Source organism: Taeniopygia guttata, chromosome 15, assembly GCF_048771995.1.
Source record: "Taeniopygia guttata chromosome 15, bTaeGut7.mat, whole genome shotgun sequence".
Lineage (NCBI taxonomy): Eukaryota > Metazoa > Chordata > Aves > Passeriformes > Estrildidae > Taeniopygia > Taeniopygia guttata.
The window spans coordinates 10579292-10603888 of record NC_133040.1 but is presented as its reverse complement, the minus strand read 5'-3'; the positions used below and the strand labels follow the sequence as shown (position 1 = coordinate 10603888).

Here is a 24597-nt window from a genome sequence, read left to right as displayed (position 1 = left end):
CGCCCCGCGCGTCTCGCGTGCTCCGAATAACTCGCGGGGACTCGCTGGCCGCCGGTGCTTCGTGCCTGCTGCGGACGGTTATGTGAGTCACGCCGCGCAAAAATGTGCTGGGTTTTGGGTTTTATTTTCCCCCAAGGATGACTCGCCCTGTTCTCCCCGGCTCGGTGCGGCTGGGGACACAGCCAGCTCAGCGCTCTGCGTGACAGGCTGCTCTGCAAATCCGTGGCAAGGCTGGCAGTTAATCCATTTTGGTTAAGGAACGTGAAATGCCAAACAAAAGCCTCACGAGAAGGGTGTGTTGTGTGTGCAGTCAACGCTCAAACCCCATAAATCACGTTAATTGTACTTGAGAGTGACACAAAGCTCTCAGCTGGGCATCTTCAACAGCAACGACTTCAAGGCATCAGTGTTGCAAAGACCCGCAATACTCAAAAAGACACAAATCCTCGGTCTTTTTTTTTTTTGCAGCTCGGTTTTCCGTGCTGCTCGTGGGTGTGCAAACAATGGTTTTGTCCCCTTGGAAGTTCCCAGCAGGTTGCTTTGCAAATTCGTTTAGTTCCACTGGGTACAGGCACAAGAGGCTGCTGCCACTTGCATAACCCGAGACAACAAACAATAGAGGTGGAAATGCAGCAGAGGCAAGTGTGAAACCTGTCCCCCCAGCTGCCTGCAGTGAAAGGAAGAACTCTGTGCCACAGCTGAAGCACCCTCATTATCCCACGGGAGGCATTTTGCTCCCTGGGCACCTGGACAGAGACAGTATTACCCCCGTTATACTGCTAAAGGCTTAAGCAATGTATAGAATTATCCAGTTAACGCTGAAATTGTATCCAAACTTATTAAAAAATTAATCCTCCTGTTAGAACAGGGAGCCATGAACAGGAGGAGCAGCCCAGGCCCAGTGTGGTGGATTAGGGAAAGGCTGCATGTGCCAATGTGCTGGAGATAAGGGCGTGCTGCTGCCAGGCCCGGCAGGGTGTGAGAGCAGACAAACAAGGTAGCTTCTCTCAGTGCCTCACACCCTCCTTTATCAGCAAAGGGAAGCACATATTTGCAGAGCTTCCCCCACATAATCATTCTTTCCCTTCCTTGAGTCTCATTCTTCCTCCTCCTTGTCCCGGTCCTGTCTGGTTCAAGTCCAGCCTGGTCTAACCCCTTGTTCTGTGCTGCTGCCTGCAGTGCCCTGAGGCAGCTCGGGTTGCTGCAAGGTGACCTGTCCTGCATCACCTGCCTGTGCTGAGCTCTCCATGCCTCAATGCCGACTTTTCCAGGGCTGGAAGAGTTCTCTCTGTGCCACTTTGCCCAGCAGCCACGGCTCAAACGCTGAGGAACATCGTGAGCTCAGGGCTGACAAACTCACTTGGCATAGCACGACTCTGTGCTTCCCTAAGTGCCCCCAAGCCAAGGCACACCAGGAGCTCTTCACACTCCTCCACCCATGAAAGTCTTTGAAATAGCCTCCCTGGGGAAGTGCTGGAGTCACAAACCCTTGAAGAGTTCAAAAAACAAGTAGATGTGGCACTCTGTGACACAGTTAGTGGCATGGGGGTATTTGGTCAAAGGTTGGGCTTGATCTCTGAAGTCTTTTCCAGTCTTAATGGTCCCATGATTCTACTCCAGGTCACCCACCCAAGTCTGTCCAGACAGCCAGACAACCTCATAATTTCCATGGTAATTAGTAACCTTTGATGAACTCTGTCACTCCTGCACGAGGATGTTGTGCCCAGATGAAATACTGCTCCTGGTTTTCATTCAGAGGATCTCTGGGCTCCTGTTAGACAAAAACCCAACTATTTTTAATAAAATACTTCAGAACTGGTTTTCTCCACTGTTCAGTGTCAGTTTGGATAGTTCTCCCTGTAAATCCCTCCCAGCCCATGCCCTGCTGCCTTACTCAGTGTTATTCTTGTACCCTGAGAGTCGATATCCTGCCAAGTGATATTTGTTTAAAATTCCCCAATGCACAAATTTGGCACAAAAACTGGACCAAAGGGCATCCCCCTGGTTACTGCAGCTGGGTGGAATCTTCCCACCTCAAAGTCCAAGATCTATTTACATCAGCTCACTTAAACTGCAAAAACAGAATGAACTCTTCCTGCTAGGCTTGTCCAGACCAATAAATGCACTGGGGAGTGCAAAGCAGAAGTGCTGCACAAAGGAATCAACTGCTGAAGGCATGAGCAGGTTTACAGCTTGTTTTAAAACTGATTCACTCATAGCTGATGTCAGTCCTCCCTCCAAAGTATCTGAACCCTGAGATTGGAGTGTGAAAAATACTACCTGTAATGCCATCTGCTGTACAGACTGCCTCAGCTCCTCACTATTTATTAAAAGGCTAATCTTGTGCTAGACCAAAATGCAGTTTATTTCAGCCTGGTTTGACTTTGTTTGGACTCTTAATTCTAAATGCTTGTCCACTTGGACTTTTAAAGTGATCTGTCATAGGGCAAACCTCGTGTTGCCTCTGAAAAGAAGAAATTCAAGACAGCACAGTTGGATTAAAAAGAATACTAATGTGAGAAGGACAACATGAGACTTCCCACATGAGGAGTCAAGAGAAGATGCAGAGTCAGAAGATCACCAACAGGAATCACAGAATGGTTTGGATCAAATATCATCTCATTCCACCCTCTGCCATGGGCAGGGACACCTGGGACACTCCCAGGTTGCTCCAACCTGGCCTTGGACACTTCCAGGGATGGGGCAGTCACAGCTTCTAGAATGCTTAAATGCACATCAGAATCTTGCTGCTGAAACTGTAATAGAGTAAATCCCCAAATGTGTTTTTTTAATAAACAGGCATCTCCTGCCTCTCAAATTGCTTGAATTTTCATTTTATAGGACCTCCCACATAAGGATCACAGTGCGCATTTTAATTATTAATTAGCTCATGTTGACAGGATAAATTAAAATCTCACTGGTGGAGAACAAGCATTATGTATTGATGCCTTGATCTTATCCTACACACTTGGAGTTGCTCTTTGGAACCTGTTTCAGAAGTCCAATACCAGGGTGAGTTTTCTGGTGGGGGGTTTCTCAAATTGTTTTTCTTAGATGTCCTGCCTTTGTCTGCATGACAAAGGTGGGTGGTTGTTTTTTTTTTTCCTGTTACAGCAAGTATTTTAAGTGGATTTAGGTGAATTGTTGCTGTGAGTGAAGCCCTAAAAAAAAAAGGTCACGAGAAAACCAGATTAATTCCATCCTACTTTGCTTTTGAACAGTTGCCCACTTCTATTCCGTTTCAATGGTAGATGCACTAAGAATTAATACCTCTTTATTCATCCAGCTCCTGCCCACATTCATCCAGGGTGCAATCTGTGCTTTCAGATTTCAGCAAGGCTTGGTTTTCATCTTGGAGTTGGTCCCCTGTGCACCATCAGCTTTGCCAAGTAATTCCCTATGCAAAAAGAATTTATTAAATTCTGTTTTCCCCTGTGCAATGTCATCAGCCCTCTTCTACTGATTTTAAAGGCATGAGAAACATGTAAACTAACAAATAGAGGTGTTTTAGTATTAATTATCTCATGACACTGCAGTGGAACAAGGACACAGATCACAACCAGTGACGATAAAATAAACCAAGCACCACTCTCCCTCCAAGCCTGCAAAATAAATTCCAAATTTCCAACTTTGTAGGACTTGTAGGGAGAAGAAACATCTCCATCCTTGTTAACTGACCATGTGGGAGTTTAGTCAAGGAAGTTGAAGGTGCTGAAAGGCCCTAAACCAGCTCCATCCAGAGGGAGGTTGTATCCAGCTGTCTTTCTTGCAGGATTGCCTCTCTTTTTGTTCCTTTGCTGTGGGGCAGTGAAAGAGATGGAGCTGTAAAGATCCCCAGGATTTTCTCCAAACACAGGCACAAATCCTCTCCAGTGGCTGCAGCCAGTCCTGGTACAGCCTCAGTGAAAGTAAAATCCTATGGTGTCATTTTTACAGGTCCTTTTCAAAATGAAATGTGTGAAGTCACTCTAAGTTTGAGAAAAAAAATAACAAACCCAACACCAGCAGCAGCATTTTGGCTACTTCAGGAACAGCAAACAAAGAGACTGAAAACACCAGCTCTTCATCCCCATGGATGAAGGTAAAACCAGTGATTTTGGGTTACATCTCACAAGGAATGCAGGTTGGAGGTTATTTTTGGCAAAGTTATTTTGGGGTGCAATTTCTGAGGCAGAGTGGAGCACAGGGGGTTCTCACCTTTTGTGTCACTGTGTCCTTGGAGGAACGAGGCCATTCCAAGGGTGACTCCAGGATTTTGTTCCACATGCTGGAGCTGTTTGAAACCCATCGGGCAACAGATCTTAGATAAGATCAAACGGCCTCGGTGGCCTCGGGTGACTCCTCCCTCACTTCTGCGATGTGGGCACGGCAGAGGAGGGGCTCTGTGGAGTTATTCCCATTTTCAATGGGTGCAGCTGCAGTTTTTAGAGCTTTTGAGAACTTTTGTTGCCTTCCCTTCGAGGTCACAGTAATGAACCTGGTCAGGGAAATAAAAACAGATCAAAGAATTTTTAAGGCTGGAAAAGATCTAAGGAACAATGATAATTTAGTCACTTTCTAGTGCAGTTTTTTTTTTTTTCCAAATTAGTATAAAATAGAATAATTTAGGTTGAAAAAGACCTCAAAGATAACAGTGCACATAAAGATTATGAATATGCTCACTGAGTACCGAGGACCCACAGCATCTTCAAAAGGAGAAACTTCAACACTTTAAAAATTACTTTAGGAAAAGATTACTAAAAAAAAACCTTGCAAAAGTATGTGAAATATATTTTTAGAGATGTAGAATATATATCTATATAAATATATAGATATTTTATATATCTCAAAGGGCCATTCTTCAATTTTATTTTTTTAAATGCGTGGCCTTCCAAGAACTTTTTCCCAAACCACCTACGTGGGTTAGATTTGGATCACTACACCTGAAACCCTTCCCGTGGCTCTGAGGGGGCACCGACCCCTCATCACCGCCGGACTGTTCCTGAGGGCGCTGGGTGGCACTAAACGGCCGCCTGACACCACTACGACGGCCATATCCAGCCAGAACCCTGAGCATGGCCTCCCTGCGAGGCTCCCCGCGCTGTGGGGCGGTGAGGGAGCCCGAGGGCGGCTGAGGGAGCCGCACACAGCGGGCCCGCCATGCCCTCCCCTCACCCGCCATTAACCCGCCGCGGCCCTTCCCCTCCGCCCGCCAAGTCTCGCGAGAGCGGGACTCGCCTTCCCGCCATGCCCGCACGCCCTAGCAACGCGCCGTTGCTAAGGGCGGCCGCCATGGCGGCGCCGCCGGCGCTCGGGGTTTTCTTCCTCATCCTCATCCTCATCCTCCTCCTTCCGCTCCGGGCAGAAGAGCCGGCCGCGGAGCCCGCAGACACTCGTGATGCCGCACAGGCGCCGGTCCGCAGCGCGCCGGCCCCGGTCACGGACGGTGGGTGCGCTGCGGGGCGCCGGCGGCGCTGCCCAGCTGAGGGGAGCTCCGCCGGCGGCCTCACTCGGGCATTCGCCCTTTGGCCTCCCCTTCGCATTGCGGCCTCCCGGGACTGGCACACCCGCCCGGCTTCTCCCGCGGATCTCTGGGGTCGGGGCCGCTCGGAGCCTCCCCGGAGAGCCCTGAGCAGCCCCGGGCACGCTGATGGCGGCAGGGACATCACATACCGGGCATCCCACAGCGCTGAGGGGCGGAGGGGCGGAGGGCAGGGTGTCCTGCCCACCCCGCGCTGCTCTGGGCACAGCAGCCCGGAGTGCCCCGGGTGTCCCCGGGGAGCTCTGCCGCACCTGGAACTGGCTGCACGCTTTGCCCCGAGGCTCGGCCCCAGCGCTGATACATTGTCATAAAAACAGAGCTCACGAAGTTTAGTTACTATGTTCTCAGAAGGTGTTTCCCACTGTGTAATTTGCTACATTTTTATATCACTTTTATATAGGGTGGTGTTGCCCTGAGCTGAGCTTTCCATGGGTTACTTTCCTAACGAAACCCACCCCAGTGCTACCTCCTTAGAGAAAAGAGACTTAAATCCCTAGTGTCACAGGCATAACCTTGCAATCTAATTACCCATGTTTAAACTTCTCTTGTTTACAGGGTGAGCTAAGGATCCAGGGCTAAGCTCAGCCAACAGAACAGTCAGAACTTCAGAGATTCCAGGAAATACCTGGATACTGTTCAGGTGGTCAGAGAACACCCAGGGAGCCACAGGGAAACAGGCAGCAAAGTGAAATAAAGGAATCAGTTATGAAAATATTCTTTGAATGTCTTTCTTATAAAACACTGGCCTTAATTTTCCTCATTCTGTGCTATTCTTAAATGCAGATTAATTATAGAACAGCAACTCTCAAAAACAGTTCAGTAGAATAATCTCTGTTCTTTGAATTTATAAACTTGAAGACCTCAGAGAGTTTGAAGAATTTGTCAAGTATATTTTACTGAGACAGTTTACAGAATTATTAGCAATTACACTGTCTGTGATTACAATATGTCACAGTATCTAAAAACAGAGAGAAAAAACAATTTCAAAGAAGTAAATTATGGTTGCGTTGGCACATCAGGGAAATATATTTCTGAACCCTGAACCATCCTCAATACTTGTAAACATCTCTGCTCTTTCAAAATGTTTTATTTTCCTTCCCAATAACTTGAAACAAGCAGATAAACACACCTTGTTGGTATCTCTTATTTTTTTTTTCCTCTGCAAGGCTGAGTAGATTTTCACACCTCCAAAATCCCTGTTGGTTCTGTTTCTCAGGGAACAAATTTTAGCACGTCTTGATTTTGTCCATGTGTTCCAAATAAATTTGCTGAGCATCAGAAAAGATGGCTTTTAAAAATAACTTCAAGAAAACTTGAATTTGGAAAAGGCTTTTGGCCAGTGTCAGAGCCAGGGCGAGGTGGGAAGTGGAAGTGTTTGGGTTTGAAGTGCTGCAGTTCTGATATCACTCTCTGGTGCAGTTGCCAGGCTGTGTGTCTGCGACCTGCTGGTGGCACAGTGTGACACCAACTGCTGCTGTGACCCCGACTGCAGCGCCGAGGACTTCAGCCTCTTCACCGAGTGCTCGGTGCCGCTGGTCATGTGAGTGCAGAAATCAGCAGAAAGCACAAAAAAACACAAAATCCTTCTTCATTTGCTGCCTGCCTTTGGCACTGCTCTGTCTTCCCCTCTCAGCAATTCCCACCCCTCCCTCCTGCGCTCTGTTCCTGACCAGGCAGAGCAGCAAATCCACTTCCCACCCGTTCTCTCCCTCTCATTCCCTCTTTTCTCCTTTTTACCGTGCTTCTCCCTGTGGGCATTTAGGTGGTGATGCTTTTTTTGGGGTGGAAGTATTGTAAATGAAGGTGAACACGGTGGGAAGAAATGATGATGTCTGACTCCAGAAGGCTGAATGATTTATTTATTATAACTATGCTATAATACATTAATATACTATTTAAAGGAGATACTAAAACTACAAATCTACTTTTTCTAACGACCATATCCAACTCCCTCCCAACTCCTGACCCTCTCTGAGTCCAGTCCCAGGTGGGTTGGATTTGCCATCAGGCTCAAACAATCCTCACCAGAATCCAACCAAGCCATCACTCACCCCAGGGAAACAATTCTCCAAACACATTCCACATAGGAAAAACAAGGAGCAGAAATAGAAATTTTTCTCTTTCTTTCCTCTGTGCTCCTCTATGGAAAATCCTGAAAGAGAGAAGAATGTGCCTGCCACATGGAAGAATGATGAATCTTTAGACTTTGATCAATGCAGTGTCTGGAAGTTAAGAAAACTGATACCAAAGGATCAATCTGGCCACTTCTCTAGATCACCAGTTGTTATCAGTAACCTCTTTGGTTACATTTCTGATATCAGCTACACAATTAATCAGTTCAGAACTTGTTGAAATAGTGTGAGCATTTTTCTGACCCTAATTTTGCAATTCACTATCCCAATCTGTTCCCCCAATGCCACTTCACAAACACTAAAATGTAACATACCAAAAAAAGTAAAGCCAAGAGTTGTTTCTTTGCTATTTAATCTGAAAACACCTTCACCCAATTCCATCTTTTCAAAGAGGAGTTAAGAAAGCTCACTTCAAAATAATAATGTGAAAAAAAAAAAAAAATCTCTTGGTGACTTCTCAGAACAATAAGTGCAGCTTTTCAACCCACCTTCTGTATAAATTATGCCAATCTGAGCACTGGGTTTATTCTTGGTGCTTTGGAATTTGAATTAGCAGTCCTGCAGACTGTGCTTTCTTATTGTTCTGGCACACAAAAGACTCCTGCTCCCCATTTACAGATATTTATATAGATCAGAAAGGTCTAATCAACACCCTCCTGAGTGACACTTTAATTGCCTCAGATGACTGTGCTGCCTTTGTCAACTAGAAATGCCTCAAATGAAATTGTGTTTCTTTGCCCAAATTCTTTTGTGTAAAACGTTTATTTTGCATGAAAAGCCAGGGGTTTTTCAGTGTCTGCAGGTGTTGTGGGTCTCATTATTTACATCAGAGTTTATCTACATTTGCATATTTGTGTTATTTTGGCTGATCTCAAGGCAGAGGCCATGAGATCTCTGAAACAGCAGCAGAAGGGTTTGATTTGTGATGGAATCCTATTAACAAGTGACTCACCTCATGGAAGAGCTCAACTCCAGGCTTCAAAATTTCTGAAAGTCATTTCACTTCTCCAGGGCCTGTCCTTAGCTGCTCTATGCTGCTAAATACCAATTTCACAGGGATGTAGCATGTAGGACACAGCAGTGCTTGCAGGTTCTGAACTGGCACATTCTCCTGCAGCTCTGGGCTCCTGATGAGCCTTAAACACTTTTCCAAGACAGGCTGGGTTATTTCACCTCCTGTTCCTCTCTCTGCCATTTCTTTCATTTGCATCTCAAGCAGGAATTCTTCCCATTCCCTGCTCAAATTGAGTATTATTCCAATATCCACAAAACTGACCTGTTTTCCTGCTCTGACATCCCACTTGGGTTGTAGAAATGAAAGTGCTGCTGAGATGTATGTGGCCTGTGGTGCAGCCCTGCATTTTTGGGGTCTCACCCATCTGGATCCCACACAATTTGGCATTTTCTCTCTCATATTGTCATTGGTTTTCCCTCCCCCAGTCTGTTTCTTATCTACCTTCATGTTGCTGCTCACATTTTCCTCTGCTGAATAAAACATGTGGGATAATTCTCTATTATTTATTATTAAGCACAGAGTATAAAACAACAGGAACCTTGTAAGGATGCACAATTGTTCTCCAAATTATGTTAATTTCAGCCATTTCATGCTTTTTTGTTTTTCTGTTGCTGCCTCAGTAGATTAAAAGAATTTTAAAATCTGGTCAACAATGACTTCTAGTGGATCATTCATTTATTTTGTTTCTTTGCAGAGGTGACAGCCAGCTGTGTAGTCAGAAAGCTGCTGTGTATTCTCTTGATGTTGAAGCAAATCCACCAGAAAGGATATTTAAAATAATTGACCAAGTCAATCCCAGTATTTTCTGCATTCATGCAACAAACTGTAAGTAGAGTTGTAAGCAATATTAAGCATTTTGGTGTTATTTTTTGTTGGCTCTTTAGGTACCAGGAAAAAAAGACTAAATTTAAAACTATTTTTATTTTATTAAACCTCTCAGGAAACTGGTAATTCTGTCTGCTCACAGTCCTTATGTTGTGATCCTTTCACTTGTGAAAACCAGAATTAAACATCTGGTACTCTTTGTCTTATCTGTTGGAAAAAACAAAATACTTTGTTTTTTTTTTTTTTTAAATAATTTAGCATCCTAAATAAATAATGTTTAAAGTTGTCTCATTGTTACTAAGTATTGTTTCTGTATATTTTTTAATTTAAGTTATCTCCTTCTTTAAATATTTTGACAGATAAACAAGCCCTGTACCTCAAAACCCCTGAAATCCCAACAGCAGAAAATTTTGATCAGTTGCTTGACAAATTTGGAGGTGCTACTTTCAGTGTTGAGCCTGACAGCTGGAATTTGGATACAGATGCTCAAAATCCCCCTGAGGAAAATGAAACTTCCAGATATGAGGTAAATTATCTCTGATTCAATAGGATGTAAATCATATTTGATGCAGTTAGTATTAGATTATTCCAGAAAGAAAAAATCAGCATTTTTTGCATCTGCTTTTAAAAAATGTAGTCCTGCTGAAAGAAGCAAAATTTACATTGGACTTTAAATTCAGAAATACAAAAATAAGAAATTTAATGTTTTGTGTTTAGTTACTTAAAAAGTGAACTAGAATTTTAAGATCTTTGAAAAACAAGGCACTTTTTTTTTTTTTTTGCTACTTTCAACATAAAGCTGTAGCAGTGACTGAAAAATTGCTGCACAGAGCATTATTGAGAGATCCTGTGGAAATAAGTACTGCTTTTATTCATATTAGTTGTTATTAAAAAGGGGCTGAAACACACCTGTGGTTTTTATTTGGCAGTATGGGGTTCCTGTCCAGACAGAAGATGCATTTCTAAGGCTGCCAAGTCCTGTTGTCTCTTCTTGGTGCTCTGATGCAAATCCTGCAGGTTGGAAATTACACTTGAATCCCAATTTTTTTGCTCTCTAATATTCTCCTCTTAGATTAGTCAGTTAGAAAGCTGGCACACTCCCCACGGAGAATTCAGCTCAAGGTTCACAAGCAGATGATTTTCAAATCACTTCTGTTTCTCTGTTTTGTTTGTTTTTTTAAGACATAGAATAGAAATTGTCTTGCATCTCTATTAAACATTCAAAGTGAGATATGTAAATCCCTGAGAATCTTGTTAAAGGGTTTTTTATCCAACAATAAAATGTCCTGTTTGGCATAATTGGTTTAATCCAACAGTACAAGGGTGACACCCTGAGGGAGGAGGGGTTTGCACCAAGCCAGCCCAGCCTGGGCAGTCTTTGGCAGCTTCCCTTTGCTCAGGGGCTCCTCTCACAAGGCAGATTTGCAGACTGAGCTCCACATTTGAACCTTGCACACAATTTCCTGAAAATCTGCAGAGGTGGAGGTGGAAAAAAAAAAGCCACAACCAAACCCACACCTGCATTTCCCAAACCCCACTGTCATCATGAAATGTGGTCTCGTAAGAGTCAGGCTGCTGATTACAGGACTGAAGTCTCTTGTGAAAGCAAATAAAAATCTTATTAAGAGATTGAAAAATTAAGTAATTTTCATGAAGCTTTTTCTACTTGTTAAGAAATAATATTTTTTCTCATAGCATTTTTTTTAGAATATAAAAGGTTTCATTCTTCAAAGCTCACATAAAACCTTATCTGCAATAGAGATAGCATTTACTTTCAACTTCGCTTGTACCTAAGTTCTTGTATTGTTTTTCATTTATGCTTTTCATAATTGCTCTTTCATTTCCTCTTTCCGTTAATACTTGGTGACTTTTTTTTTCCAGGGTTTTTAGTAAACCAGGCCACAAAATGCATTAGATCAGTAAGTGTGGGAAAATGTGACAGCATTCAAGCACTTAGCATGTTGTTTTATATCAACTCCAGCATTTTGGCAGTAAGTATGATTTGAAACAGTCATAGAGCTGAAATACTCATATTTTATATATTTTACATCTGCAGAATGAAGTAACTTCTGTTTACTGAGAGATATGGTGTTTTATTTGGATTTTTAAATTGTGAGTTGGGAAGAAACATCTCCCTGTACAGCAGACTTTTATGCAGAAAGCCTTGGGATTATTTTTACTTCAAGCTTTGGTAACAGAAGCATTTACTGTTCTCTGCTTAGCCAAATATAAATAATGTAGTCAAAGATAAAGTAAAAAATAATAGTTTTTAAGAGCCAAGGTTGTGGTACTGAGCTAGTGCAGTTTCACGTTCCTGTGCATGTTTAGGCTTTTCCAAGAAGCCCATTTATCAGAACACATGATTCTAAGAAATATGAGTTTTAAAGAGTTGCTAAAACTTTGTACTGAAAGAGGAACCTGTCAGGTTTAATCCTTTGTTCCAAGCCTCAGTTTTTGATAGTGGAGCCTGGCACAGCCTTCTTTATGGTCCCAAACAACATAACTGAGAGCAAGTTTCTTTAGAGCCTGCCTGCTAAAATCCAGTCTGGGGTTATTTTTCAAAGCTTTGCCTACTTTTTCATCCCTTTCTGACCTGGGGCATGATGTCTTCTGTACAAATATATCCCCTGTAAGGATATTCAGGAAGACAAAGACATCAGTCATAAAAAAATGAAACTGAAATACATCATACCTTAACCTGATGGCTCCTTCCAGAAGCTGAAGGTTATAAAGAAACAGCAATCTCTTCAGCATTAAAATTATTTAAATTAATATCATTATTTAAATTAATTTAATTAGCAGTGAGTAACTGCTTAAAGACCCCTTCCAGGCTGCTCACAGATTCCAAAGCTCCCAAAGGCAAGGAAAGCCCACTCAGCAGTTCACACCCTCACAGGTGGGATCATCCTCCTGCTCCTTCAGAATCTCATTGAAATCAGCCAAGGATTGCTCCCAAATGTTGGCTTTTGATCCTCCTGCTGTGGAAGAAGTGGAGAAAACGCAGAAGCCTCAGAAAGGCTTTGAGTGTCTACATCTCCTCCCAAAATTAGTTCTTGTTGGCTGCAGGACTAGAAAAGAACAAGAGTGGCTCAGGCCAGGCTCTAGCAGCTGAGAAAGGGAATTAAAGGTGAATTCCCTTTCCTGACTGGAAAATCTATAACCCCTTATCCCTGTGCTGCCTGCCAAGGCAATGGCTGAGCTGGGGAGGGGTCAGAGTTCTACCCAGAGCACGCTGGATGTCAGGAAGGGCCAGATGCGGGAACTGGAGAAGGCTGAGAAGCTGCTGGAGATGCTCTGTGGGAAGGTTCCTTTCCCGAAGGGGGCTGGAGGTGGGATGTGACAACAGAAAAGTGATGGCACTGGGGACAGGGTGGCCACCGGGCAGAGCAGGAGCCCTGCCAGTGCCAGCAGATGGAGCTGCCGGCAAAAGGAACGGCAAACCAGTAACCGAGGGAGCCTTACTGGGAGCACTGGGACAGCGGGCCCTGCAGAAAACCCCATCCCCAGGAGCCCACCCTCCCTGCCAGGACGGGCAGCCGGAGTGAGAACAACGTTTTGGGAATCGTTGCAGATAATCTCTGCTCCCTGCCATGGCCTGACCAGCAGATCCAAGGAGTGTTGGGGATTGCTGGAATCTGCCAGCAGGATTCTCACAGTGGAGTTTCACACACACCGTGGTTAGGGGGGACAATGGAGTTGCCAAAGCAATGAGGTGTTCCTGCCTTTCCTGCCGGCATGGCTGCAGTGCTGACTGCCAGTGACCTCCAGAGACATCATCCATCACCGCAGTCATGGATAAACAGAACTTCAGGAGTGGTGCTCACTCCTCCTAGCCAAGTCAGAAACAGCACTGTTCCCTGAAGGATGAGTCTAATCTTTACAGGGACTTTTATTCATCTAGCTCATTCTGATGGCTGGGCTGTACCTTGGGATGATAAATGTGTGACAAACTGTACCTGCTCCACCTTCAGGCCTGCAGCTCCCAGGAATATGTTCCCTGCTGGGACAGGAGATGAGTCACTGCTGTCAGTATCCCATCATAATTCTGCAGATTTGCTTCATGATCAGAGTCCAATCCTTGGTCTCTTCCCAAAGATGTGACTCAAACATTCATTGTGGAAAGTCAGGAAAATAAAACCTTTGACAAAATAGGCCTGATTGATGACCTTGGTCTAACATTTCTGCCTTTCCATGAAATATTTTTGGTGGAAATTTTTCAGTGGGGCACCTGTATAACAAGAAAGATACTTGCTTCTCTTTTTTTGGTTTAGAGACAATGAAACTATGGAACAGGACAACAAAAGCTCTTCATTTCTTTGGGAAGCACAGCCTGGCAGGTTTCCTAAACTGGTGGTCTCTGAATAATTCTAGGAGTCAGAAGAAGGAGGAGATTGGATTGTGGCAGTTCTTTTCACAATTCCTGGATACTCTGGTTTATATCCAATTAACTCTATAACATAAAAGTTATAGCTATAAGAAAGAGTTAAATGGACAAAGCCTTACCTGCTTTACTTGACTACTATGTGCAATAGGTCAGACCTTTGCTACTGCTTTAATTTGTCCTTTTATTCTCCCTCAGGTGCCCAAATCAAGTCAGATGGTAAGTATCCTTCTAAATTAGTTGGAAGAGCTGTGGGCAAAATTCTTATTAAGTTATAGTCAGGGGAAATTTTTCACTGATTGATCAAATCTTTACATTAAAAAAATTACATCATTTGCTATAAATAATGATACTTTGCAACTCCAAGATAAAATGCTGCCTAAAAACATTCAAGCCTGATACATTCCTCTCATATAAAACTCCCTCTTTTGAAGAAAATCTATTTATTTAAACCCAGGCCCTTTGGTTGAGCTTCAGCAGTACTTGTGTACTTGTAACACAGCAGTTGTTCAGAGAATTACTGTGTGCTGTTGCTGTGGAACAGAACTCAGAAAGGTCACAAATATAATAACACAGGAAGAGCCAAAATTAATTATACCCAGTGTTCAGAGCTGACATGAGTCTGTTTTTCAGGTGAATATTACTGTCCAGTCCATAGTTGTCCAGTCTCTGAACGGAATGAGGACTTTACTGAGCAGCAGCAATGTCCTGAGGCTCCCAATGGTTTTGGGTGAACTGTGCATCAATGCAGTTCTTGGGGTAGGTCTGGCAGCCTTTTCCTCCTCAGAGCTGATGGAAAGCATCTATGCATCAAATCACTTCTAATTCCCAAACTGCAAAGCTGTCAGGAGGGCTTTGCAGTTTCCATATATTGTGACAACTCCAAAGTAAATGTCATGGGAGAAGCACTGATTTTAGGTAAAAGGGAGTGTTTTGCAACAAAATAATAACTCTGTGCAATGTAACATGGAGCCAGGCTGAAATCCTGGTGTTACTTCTGTGTATGTGGCAAAACAGGCAATGAAATTAATTTGGAATTTACTTTATGCTTGGGAGAAGATGATTTCAGGTGCACTAATGACAGAGAGAGGAATAGATGCTGCACATCATCTTTTAATTTTAAAGTAGATGAACATTGTGTCTGTGCTTAGGTTTATCAATAAGTCAGTTGTGAAGAGGCTCCAGCCTCTAAAGAATAAAATCCATCCCCACCCTGGAGCTGAGTTTCTTAAACAAGGAAGAAAGAAAATACTTGCATGGTTTAATTTTTTTCCTAGTTTCTCTTATGTATTTATTCAAATTAATATCTAAAATGTTTAATTTTCAGGTGAATTATCACATTACCCACACAGACACAGGAGAAATAATAGAAGCAGCTGCTGCTTTTGTCTTGGGGGCAATTAGCAAAGAAGAACTTTCAATAGAGCAGAGCTTTGAAATCAGCTTCACTCAGGTAACTGTGGAGATGTCATGGGTGACTTGGTAAAAGACATTTAATTACAAAACTTACTGAACTTGAATCAGAACAATTGTTAGCAGCAAGGTAAAGCAGAATTTGCCCAGGATGCTCAGATGAGGCAGCATTTCAGAGCTGGGCAATGAAGGCCTCCAAAGTCTGTCACATTTATGAGCCCCAGCTGTGACTATTAAGAAAGCCAAGCCTTACTTACAGTCTTGCCCTCATCATTCAAGGCAGGTCATAATCCTAAAATAACTGAAATATTTCTGTGTTTTCCAGTCAGTTCAGTGCAGGATAAGAACTAATGCTCTGTTTGCATTGCAGGAAAATACACAGCCAGTTCCTCTCAGTGGCAATCCTGGTTATGTTGTTGGGCTACCTGTCAGAGCAGGATTCCAGCCTCAAGGATATCCTTTCCTTGCTGCATTTCTGTTTGCTTCACTTGCTCTGGTCCATCCTCACAAACCCTTTCTAGCATGGACATCCATGAAATACATCTGTTCTCTACCAAAAATAAAAATGTGCTTTTCTGGCTGTGTTTTAAGAGGGAATGACTCAGTCCTGACTGCAATCTCCTGGGACTGTGTAAGAGGTACATTTAGCCCTCCATTGCACACCCTGGTGCTTTTTCACACTGTGAGAGGAATCTTGAGCCATTAGAGCATTTGCAGCTATATTTTAAGGATATGATTAAGGATTCTTTTTTTGTCCTGATATCCATCAAGCATTTAATTTCCCTTAACTGTGTGTTACATCTGGCATCATTCAGAGTAGTAACAAACACAGCCAACTCACCATTCTGCACAGCACATCCACCCAGGACTGCCTGGCAGCACAGGGAGCCAGAGCCCCAGTGTTATTTGGTTATAACATGATATCAGGCTGTAAGTTACGGTAAGAAGTAATTTTTTTTTTTAATTTAATGCTTTTAACCCTCTGACAACCCTTTCCCTTAGGCTCTGTTCAGGTCCTGGGCCATTTATACAGCTGGAAGAGTATTGAGAATGGAGTATTTAATTATAAAAAATGTCATTTAATTAACAATGGTCTTTCTCTTGGAAAGATTGTGTACATTAGCAACTGTAGCCAGAAGGCTCAAACAAAGAGCAAGGAGAAATGATGATTGTGTCAAACCAATGGATTTTGCTGTAACTCATCTTCTTTATTTTGTTTTCTGGAAGAATTACAGCAGCTATGAAATGCCAGCCTTTGGCTCAGACCCTTCTTGATGTGCTGAAGGGCCAAAGCTTTCCTGAGTATGTGGCCTCATTTGGGAATTCTCAAGCCCAGGATGTGCTCGACTGGGTGCCAATAACTCAGCTCCACATCTCAGAACAGGTGAAAGTTAAACCACTTCCACCCCTCCACCCTCACGAGATCTGTGCCTGTGCTGCAGCATCAGCTCAGCTTCACACCCTAAAAATGCAGGAACCAACTGGAGGAGAAAATGGGGCTGGGAATGCAGAAATAAGCTGGAAGAAACTCACGGAATATTCCCAGAGGAGAGTTTCACTGTTGCAGTAGAAGTTACATTTAATCAAGCTGGTATCCAGGCACCTCAACTATGGATCAGGGCAACATATTGGGTACAAAATTAGTTGTTTAAACACAGGTTAGAATGTTGCTCTCTAAGGATGAAGTGCCAGAGGTGACAGAGGGAAGGAACAGAATCAGGGTTTCCCCTCTTCCTCCAGGCCAGGGTAAGAGAGAGAGAAGCACAATATAAGATTGAGGATGGTCTCTTGCATGCTTCTGCAACTGAAGAGTGAATGGTTTCTGTAACCAGAAGTGTGATAGTTCAAGAAGAAATGCATAAAAATATTTAAGATTAGCCTTCAGAATTCTGCCCTGGCAGGGTTCAGGATTTTGTCCTGCCCAGCAACAGTGCAGGGTCCATCTGCTCTGGTAACCTCCTCAGTGAGCTTTCTGGGGACATTCTACCCTTTTAATAAAATGAATAAGTAATTACTGTGATGGGTTCTGCATAAGGCAAACAATGAGATGATTTCTCACACTTTGCAGAGCTCATGCCAAATACCTGTGGCACTGGGAATAGAAGTGAAGTGGACTAAATATGGATCCCTGGTCAATCCACAAGCCAGGATAGTGAATGTTACAGCCACAATCACTACCACCACACTGAAGCAGGTATGTAATTAAATTACAGGATTTAAGATAAAACAAGTGGCTTGTTTTCCTTGGGTATCAGCTGTGTGACAATGACCCAGATAATCTCATTATCTAAAGGCAGCACTTCACATTAGAATGTATTTACAGCCAGCAGTTCTCTTCCAGCTCAAACACAGCTGTGGGCTCCTTGCCAAAACACACTTCAATAAAAACCTATATCTCATTTATGGAAAGAAACATGGAACTATGTGGAAAAAAAAAATGAAAAAAAAATGAAAACAAACCTTTTTAGCAAATATAACCCAGACCAAACAAATGATTGTTTATTTCTATTTACAAATAGAAAACTGAAGCTAAGTCCTGTGTGTATTTTCATTGCAGCTTCCCTCAGGAAGGGAAAGGATTATTCCTATAACAAGTTCTGTGGTTTTCACTGACATTTCTTCACCTGCAGAGCCAAGCTACAAAGCTTGGCCCACCATTAACATCAAGTTACCCTTTGACTTTTTCTATCCCTTTGTCTAAGGTAAGTATCCATAAAACCCCCCCATATTTCTGCTTTATCTTATTTTTAGTCCATAGTTTATCCTGTGACTATGATGGGCCATCACTTTCTTCTAAGTTGTAGATACTGGGCTAAAATTGGCCAAGAGAGGAAGGGTGAGACCTTGTGAGGGTTCTCAGATGGTTTAGGGTGAAGAAACCCCCATGAAGTGGACAGTACCCAATTATAACTCTGCAGAGAGGACAAAGGTTGCAGTTTGAACTTGCTGGTGGCCCAGTCACAGCCACCACCCCTCCAACATGTGGGATCCAGCCCCAGACTGCCAAGCAGAGGCAAGAGGGGAAGAGCACAGGGACACACAGGAAAAGCAAGTTCATTATCCCATAACAGCAGAGCTAAATTGCTATTTAAACTCATCATGTGCTATTAGATAAGGCCTCTGCTTTATCTCCTTGCATAGATTAATAAGCCACATATTTCTGGCTATTTTTGCCACACCACTAATTAATTACCTTTTGTAAAAAAACTGAACAGTTGAGTTGTGGTTTCAGTGACCCCTCCAGCTGAGTGGGGCTGAAATTCCATTGGAGACACCTGCTGCAGTCACCATCTCTCAGAATTCCCACTCTTCAGCTCTCAAACAGCCTCTCCACATGGACACTCTAGTACCTGAAAAAATTCAAACACCAGCCTGGCCCTTTAGAATTTGCTTTTTTATGGCTTTTCTGGAGTCTGACTGTTCACAGCAGTGCACTCACCTACATCTGTTCTTACATATTACAGTTCTTTTAATACATGGATTTATGAGCTGTGGGAACAAAGAACTTTGCAGCCCCATGGGCTGTGAGGGAACACTGAAAAGGGAAGAAGAGATGAGGGAATGCAGTATCAGAACTGGGATCTGCTGCTGGAACAAGGCATTGTTTGACGTAAGATGGCACATGCTTGCCTCTATTTTGGGGCTGATTTCTTTGTCAAGGAAAGGAGTGGTGTGTTGGTGTTTCTGAAATGAATGTTATATAAATAACAAAGTGGCACAAGCAGCAACAGAAATGAGGAAACTACCAACAGCATGAAAAGAATGGTTGGCAAAGAGATGTATTGATGATGAACAGGCAGCTGGTGGAGAAGAAATTACCTTTTCAGCCTGGGTTCTTATAATTTATACTGCAACTTTGTTGCAAATAAAGAATGTTATCACAGAAAAAAAAAAAGAAATTATTTAAAATAAATGGTACTTTTCTGGATGTATAGCTTGTAAAGATGTGCCTTTATTAAATTATTTTGCAGTTTTGACTGTACAACTGTACAAGAAAGGAAAATATTTACTGTTTACACTAATTTACAGGGACTGTGTGTGATTAATTTTCCAGTAGAACTACTTTTGCAATCCCAAGGTCTGATCAAAGTGGGGTCAAATAGAAAATGTTTATAGAAAACACAATACAAAAGGAAGCAAAGAGACAGAAAAACCTTTCAGGTCAAGCTGGAAGATTCCAACACTGCAAGCTCCAAGCAGAATTCCCACCTTGGGAAACTGGCCTCTTATTTTTGCTGGCTGAGGAGTCCATGCTGTTTCAATATGTTATTCAGCCTCTCAATTTCTTGCTCCTGTAGGAGACAAAATTCAAATCATTAACAGCCTGCAAGCGACTTCCCAGGTTCCCACAGATACAAGTTCTCTCCTGCTGCAGGAAAACAGCACAACCTGGCCAAAAGAAGTAGGACAGAGGTAGAGACATCATTCTTCTGAGGAGGAGCAGCTCAAGGAGGCACAGGCAGGGCTGTGCCACTTCAGCCCAGCTCACCCATGAGGAAACCAAGCCAACAGTGCCAACCTTGCACAAGGATCACCATTAGCAGGTAAACCCAGATTAAAAGTGTTTTTTTACCTTCTCCAAACAGCTGTGTTCCAGTTGTTCCACCCTTGTGGCAAGTTTCAGGTTTGCTTGCTTTAACTTGGACACTTGTTGCTCCGAGCGGGTCTTCACTGATAAAATTATTCCTGTGGAACAATTCACAGGGGGTTTGCTTTACATTGTAAAACAGCCACAGGCAGGAGTTCACAGCACACAGGCTCTGTGCTCAAGGAGTTAAACATGTTCCTCTCCAGTTCAGCTTCTGTCATCTTCAACCACCCTTCCCAAGCGCTTTTCTTAATGAGGAATGGTTTTAAATCAGCCACCGGGGGGATTCAGATACTGATACTCTGCTGGGAAGGGGCAGCCCGGCCTCAGAGCTGAATTAATCACTCTGACTATCACTCAGTTCCTGAATTTGCTCCTTTGGCAGAGCCCTGGGGTGCAGCTGGGGCAGCTTTGCTGTGTTTTAGCAGTTTTAGGTGTGACAGCAAAGCAAGGCCTGGGCCACAGGGCTCCTCCACCCCCTGGGCCGATCACTCTGGCCTGGCAGAACAGGACCTGGCACATCCTCAGGTCCTCAGGGCTGTGGCTTCACCTTGCACAGCTGCAGTGAGAGCAGGGAGCATCTCCTCACGGCAGAGGTGTCACTTCTCTATAAGCACCATTAGGTGATTCCATGTCAACTCAGCCCCCACACTGAAGGCATTATCCTCCCACAAAAATAAAACAAAGCAGCTCCATGAGAGCTTGAAGAACATCACGTTCTCCCTCCTGCCACAGCTCCTCTGGATCATGGCTGACTCCAGTGCTCCAGGCCCCAGTTTGGGCTCTGGGGGTTCAGTTCCCCGAGGTCAAAGCAGCACTGCTGCTCATTTGCATTGATAACATCGACAGGAACCTTGCCCAGACACTGACACCCAACACCCCTGCGTGGGGCAGATTCCCTTTGTCTCTTTTTGCTGGGAGCAGGTGGACACTGCATGAAGCTTGGCAGGGAGCCTGGAGCACCCAAGGATGAGGGGATTTATCCATAATTGCAGTGCCAGTTTTCTGCTGTACTGTGAGGCTCCCGTGGCTCCCACAGCCCCATGCAAATCCAGTTTCTCTCTGACTTTCACTCTGAACCAGGAAAGCCACAAGCTGCTCTCACATCTCTGCTCTTTCTGGCTGCAGCTGCCGACCAGGCACCTTCTCCCCATTGAAAGGGGCTGAGGGCAATGGGCCCTCAGCAATCCTCTCTTCTGATCCCAGCTGTGTCAAATATGGAGCACCCACCAAAAGTGACACAGCTTGAGCTGAGGTTACACACAGGAATTTGAGATCATTCATCACCATATTCTTTGGAATCCCAAAATTCCTTCCTCGAGAAGGAAGAAAATGTTTACAGCTCTGCTTGTTTCAGATATACCCAAATTTACATCTATTTGCAGCAGTTATGGCAGTGAAGTCACTAAAGCCTGATTTGGGGACATTTCCTATTTCTCTTTTTATGGCAAACCCTTTGAATTCAAGCAAGAAAGATCTAGAGTAAGATCAGGACATTCCCTGCAGCATCCCTGGAGGGGATAATGGAGTCACAGCAGAAAAGAGCATTAAAATCTACTCTGCTGCAGCAGCAAATTCAGGAATCCAGGGACTCCCCTGCCAAAAGGATCCTACAAGGGAAATTCAGAACATGAGCCATCCCTGTCCAGGAGAAGGGTGCAGGAAGAGATTATGGGATTTTTTAGGGAGTATGTGCTTGGCTGCCATGCACCTGAGGCACCACACCAACACAAGCAGCAGATGGTCACTGCTCCAAAGAAATTGCAACCTGATTAAAGTTCCACACAGGTGGAACTCTGAGTTTGCTGGGAGAGCAAGACCCCTGGGGTTGGGTTTGAGAAAGGAACAAAGGCCAGGTAATTCAGGGAAGTTTGGCAAATGCAGCCCAGCCCTGCACCCACCGTTGATGATCCGGGCCACCCTCCAGAGCCGCAGGAGGATCAGGAGCCCCACGGCCTCAAACTCGTGCTCCCTGAAGATGAGGACGATGTCGAGGATGAAGGACACGACGACAACGATGGCATCCAGCACCTCAAACTTGTGGTGGAAGAACTCCCGGCGGTAGACAAAGACTTTAAACCCCACCTCAACCAGGAAGATGGTTAAAATGGACAGGGAGAGGTAGTGGAAAACCTGGGAAAAGAGCACAAGTTTAAGCAGGAAGCTCTGCAGAGTGCACACAGGCAGAGCAGGCTGGAAAGCCTCTGCTGCTTGAGGGCACCTCTGATTTGGCTCTACAAGGAGAAGGGCTGAAGGACTTTTCTTCTGTGACCACTGGCTCAGCAAGGCTGAGAGTCCAGGTCCTGCCTTGCCCAGCCTATCCAGGGGCCTTTGAGGCACCAAAGGGAGGGAACTGCTGTTCATGTTGACGTTTCCCCACATTTTACCTTTGGGGTTATGTTATATCTGTCCGGATGGATGATTTTCAAATCCATAAGCAATTCCCCAAGAACCAACATGGCATCCAGGATCACCAAGCAGACAACCCCAATCTGTTGAAGGAGAAGAACCAACATGAATCCCATGCCAGCACAGACAGAGGTACAAGAGGAGCCAATGTAGCCCTTCAGCTAAACACACCTTGATGCCCACAACCCTGATTTGGCTGGTTCATGGAGCTTTCCATTGCTCCCACTCCTACTGCTCCAAATGGTGGGTTATTCCACATGGAACCACCTGGCTCCCCACCAGACCCTGCCTGGCATGAGTGGGCTCAGGGAGCAGGAGGAGAGCACGTGCCAGAGCTGTGGTGATTGTGCACTGGGGCTTGTCTCCTCTCAGGGGACATCTGCAACTGCAGCAGAGTTGCTCTGTTCCAACAGGACAGCTCAGCTCAGCAGCAGCTGCTGCTCTTTGCACTGTGAGGGTTCACAGCCTCAGTGCTCTCCCTGAGCTCTGTCCCACAGCAGCTCCTGCTGTCACAGGAGCCCTTGGCCTGGGTTTGTTCTGCCTCACCTGAAACCTGTGAGAGCTGAAGAGCTTTTTCATCATGTACTGGAAGGAGATGTGTCTCCTGGGGGGCTCCAGCTTGATCTCTGCATCTGGCTGCTTCTCCCCAGCCTCCTCCTCCTCCTCCCATTTCCGATAGTCGTTGCTCCATTGCACGGGGTCATCGCCCACCACCGTGAAGTGCTTCAGGTACCTGGACATGGCTCTGGATCAAGCTGGCATCACCCTGCCAACGTCTGGGGGACAAGAGCAGAGTGTCACCTTCCCCATTTGGTGCTGACCAAGGATGCCAAATCTCGCTTCTTTCACCCAGCGAGGGTGACAAGAGCGTGACATTCCGACACAGCTGCACAGCTGGCTGGGCCCTGCTGACGGGAAGTTGCTTCATGGTGATACCGCTGGTTTTGCATCACCTCCCCCGGCACCACGCGGAGCCCCTGCTGCCTTCCCAGTTCTGTTTGCACCCCACTGTGCTGCTCTACAACAAGGAACTTCCTCAGAAGGTATTTCCAAACTTCTCCAAACAAAGTATTGATTACAGGAGCAAAAAGCTCCAGCCTTTATCTGGCTCCTCGTGATGGAGGTGGGGGCAGCTGCCCTTGTGTTTCTAACACTGATCCAGGGAAGCTGTTGGTCAAGCTGACCCCAGCATCCTCACCCTCCAGCCACAATGCCAAGATGAGGAACAGCCATAATTTCCCTCCATTAACACCAATGACACCCTGTCATCTCGGCCTTTGCAGGCAAATTAAGCAGGTGATGCCCACATTCCAACCTGGCAGGTGGGTGACATTGTCCTCCCCATCTCCTCCTGTCCAGAGCTGACCTCACCCTTGGGCATCTCAGCTTCAGCCCATCCCTGTGGGTACCCAGCAAGGGGCAGGACCATCAAACCAAACTCCTGATTAAGGCCACACTCCAGCAATGAAAACCATGAGTGAAACTCCGAGTTTGCTGGAAGAGCAGACATGATGAGCTCCAGATGGGCTGCGTGGCTGGCTGCAGGAGAGGCTCCCGTGTTTTTATCACAACCCCACCAGCCTCCCTTCCTCTTTGGGCAGCCCTGCAGCCTTGGCCCACAAATCCTCCGAGATCCGCTCCTGCCGCCAGCACGTCCCCATCTCTCGCTCTGGAGCCCGGGGAGCTCAGCACAAGCCTCCCTCGGCCCGCCGGTGCCCCGGGGCTGCCCGCCCGGTGCCCCCTCTCTTCGACTCCCCGGGGCCGCGGTGGGCTCCGCTACCGGCTCCGGCAGCCTCGTCACCTGCCGGGAGCAGGGAGCTGGACCCACGGTGCCATCACAGAGGCAGCACCTTCGTTCTCCGCCAGCGAGCGGAACCCGCGGGGAGCGGCCCCGGGCATCGAGCCCCCTGCCCCGTGCGGGACGGCCTCGGGGCTGCCGCGGGGCCTGGAGCATCCAGAACCCCGGGGCTTCCCAACCTCCCCCGTCCCCAGCACTGACCGGAGCGGCCACGGCGTCGCCCAGAGCGGGACGGAGCTCGGGGCCGCGGCGGGACCCCGAGGAGAAGGACGTGGCAGCCCCGGGAGAGTCCCGCTATAACCCCCCCACCCCGCCCCGCAGCCACCGGGCCGAGCCCCGGGAGCCTCCCGGCCGCCCCCCGATCCCCTCGTCCCCGGTACCGTGCGCGTCCCGGCTGCGCCCGCCGCCTCCCGCCGCCGCGGGGCCTCCCCCGGCCCGGCTCCGCCTCCCCCGGCCAGGGGCGGCCCCGCCGCCTCCTCCCGCCTCGCCCCGACAAACTTCAGCGGGTCCCCGAG

The 24597-nt window shown here is 45.7% G+C and overlaps 2 protein-coding genes and 1 long non-coding RNA gene across 7 annotated transcripts; 1 reads left to right on the top strand and 2 right to left on the bottom strand.

Annotated features, from left to right (window-relative positions):
- Positions 1–2774: 2774 nt before the first annotated feature.
- LOC116808998 (uncharacterized) lies at positions 2775–5301 on the bottom strand. 4 transcript variants are annotated; one of them, XR_004369282.3, is made up of 3 exons: positions 4198–5280; positions 3271–3797; positions 2775–3161 (listed from the first exon to the last, which is right to left on the bottom strand). It is a non-coding gene; the product is annotated as an uncharacterized lncRNA (long non-coding RNA). The 4 variants fall into 4 exon arrangements; XR_012058389.1 differs by lacking the exon at positions 2775–3161 and having other exon boundaries at positions 3258–3397; positions 3679–3797; positions 4198–5301; XR_012058388.1 differs by lacking the exon at positions 2775–3161 and having other exon boundaries at positions 3258–3397; positions 4198–5295.
- On the top strand, positions 5210–19219 carry TCTN1 (tectonic family member 1). Its single transcript, XM_030286115.4, has 15 exons — positions 5210–5425; positions 6941–7061; positions 9363–9493; positions 9853–10019; positions 10423–10510; positions 11375–11484; positions 14073–14093; positions 14508–14633; positions 15202–15327; positions 15658–15740; positions 16087–16227; positions 16515–16671; positions 17356–17481; positions 17845–17989; positions 18752–19219. The coding sequence occupies exons 1-14, from the start codon at positions 5227–5229 to the stop codon at positions 17986–17988; spliced, it is 1740 nt and encodes a 579-aa protein (XP_030141975.4). The 5' UTR covers positions 5210–5226; the 3' UTR covers position 17989; positions 18752–19219.
- Positions 19220–24597, bottom strand: HVCN1 (hydrogen voltage gated channel 1). 2 transcript variants are annotated; one of them, XM_002190964.7, is made up of 6 exons: positions 24463–24597; positions 22831–23060; positions 22263–22367; positions 21777–22008; positions 19861–19973; positions 19220–19579 (listed from the first exon to the last, which is right to left on the bottom strand). In XM_002190964.7, the coding sequence occupies exons 2-6, from the start codon at positions 23023–23025 to the stop codon at positions 19514–19516; spliced, it is 711 nt and encodes a 236-aa protein (XP_002191000.4). In that variant the 5' UTR covers positions 23026–23060; positions 24463–24597; the 3' UTR covers positions 19220–19513. The 2 variants fall into 2 exon arrangements, with proteins under 2 accessions (XP_002191000.4, XP_030141983.3); XM_030286123.4 differs by lacking the exon at positions 24463–24597 and adding an exon at positions 24284–24304.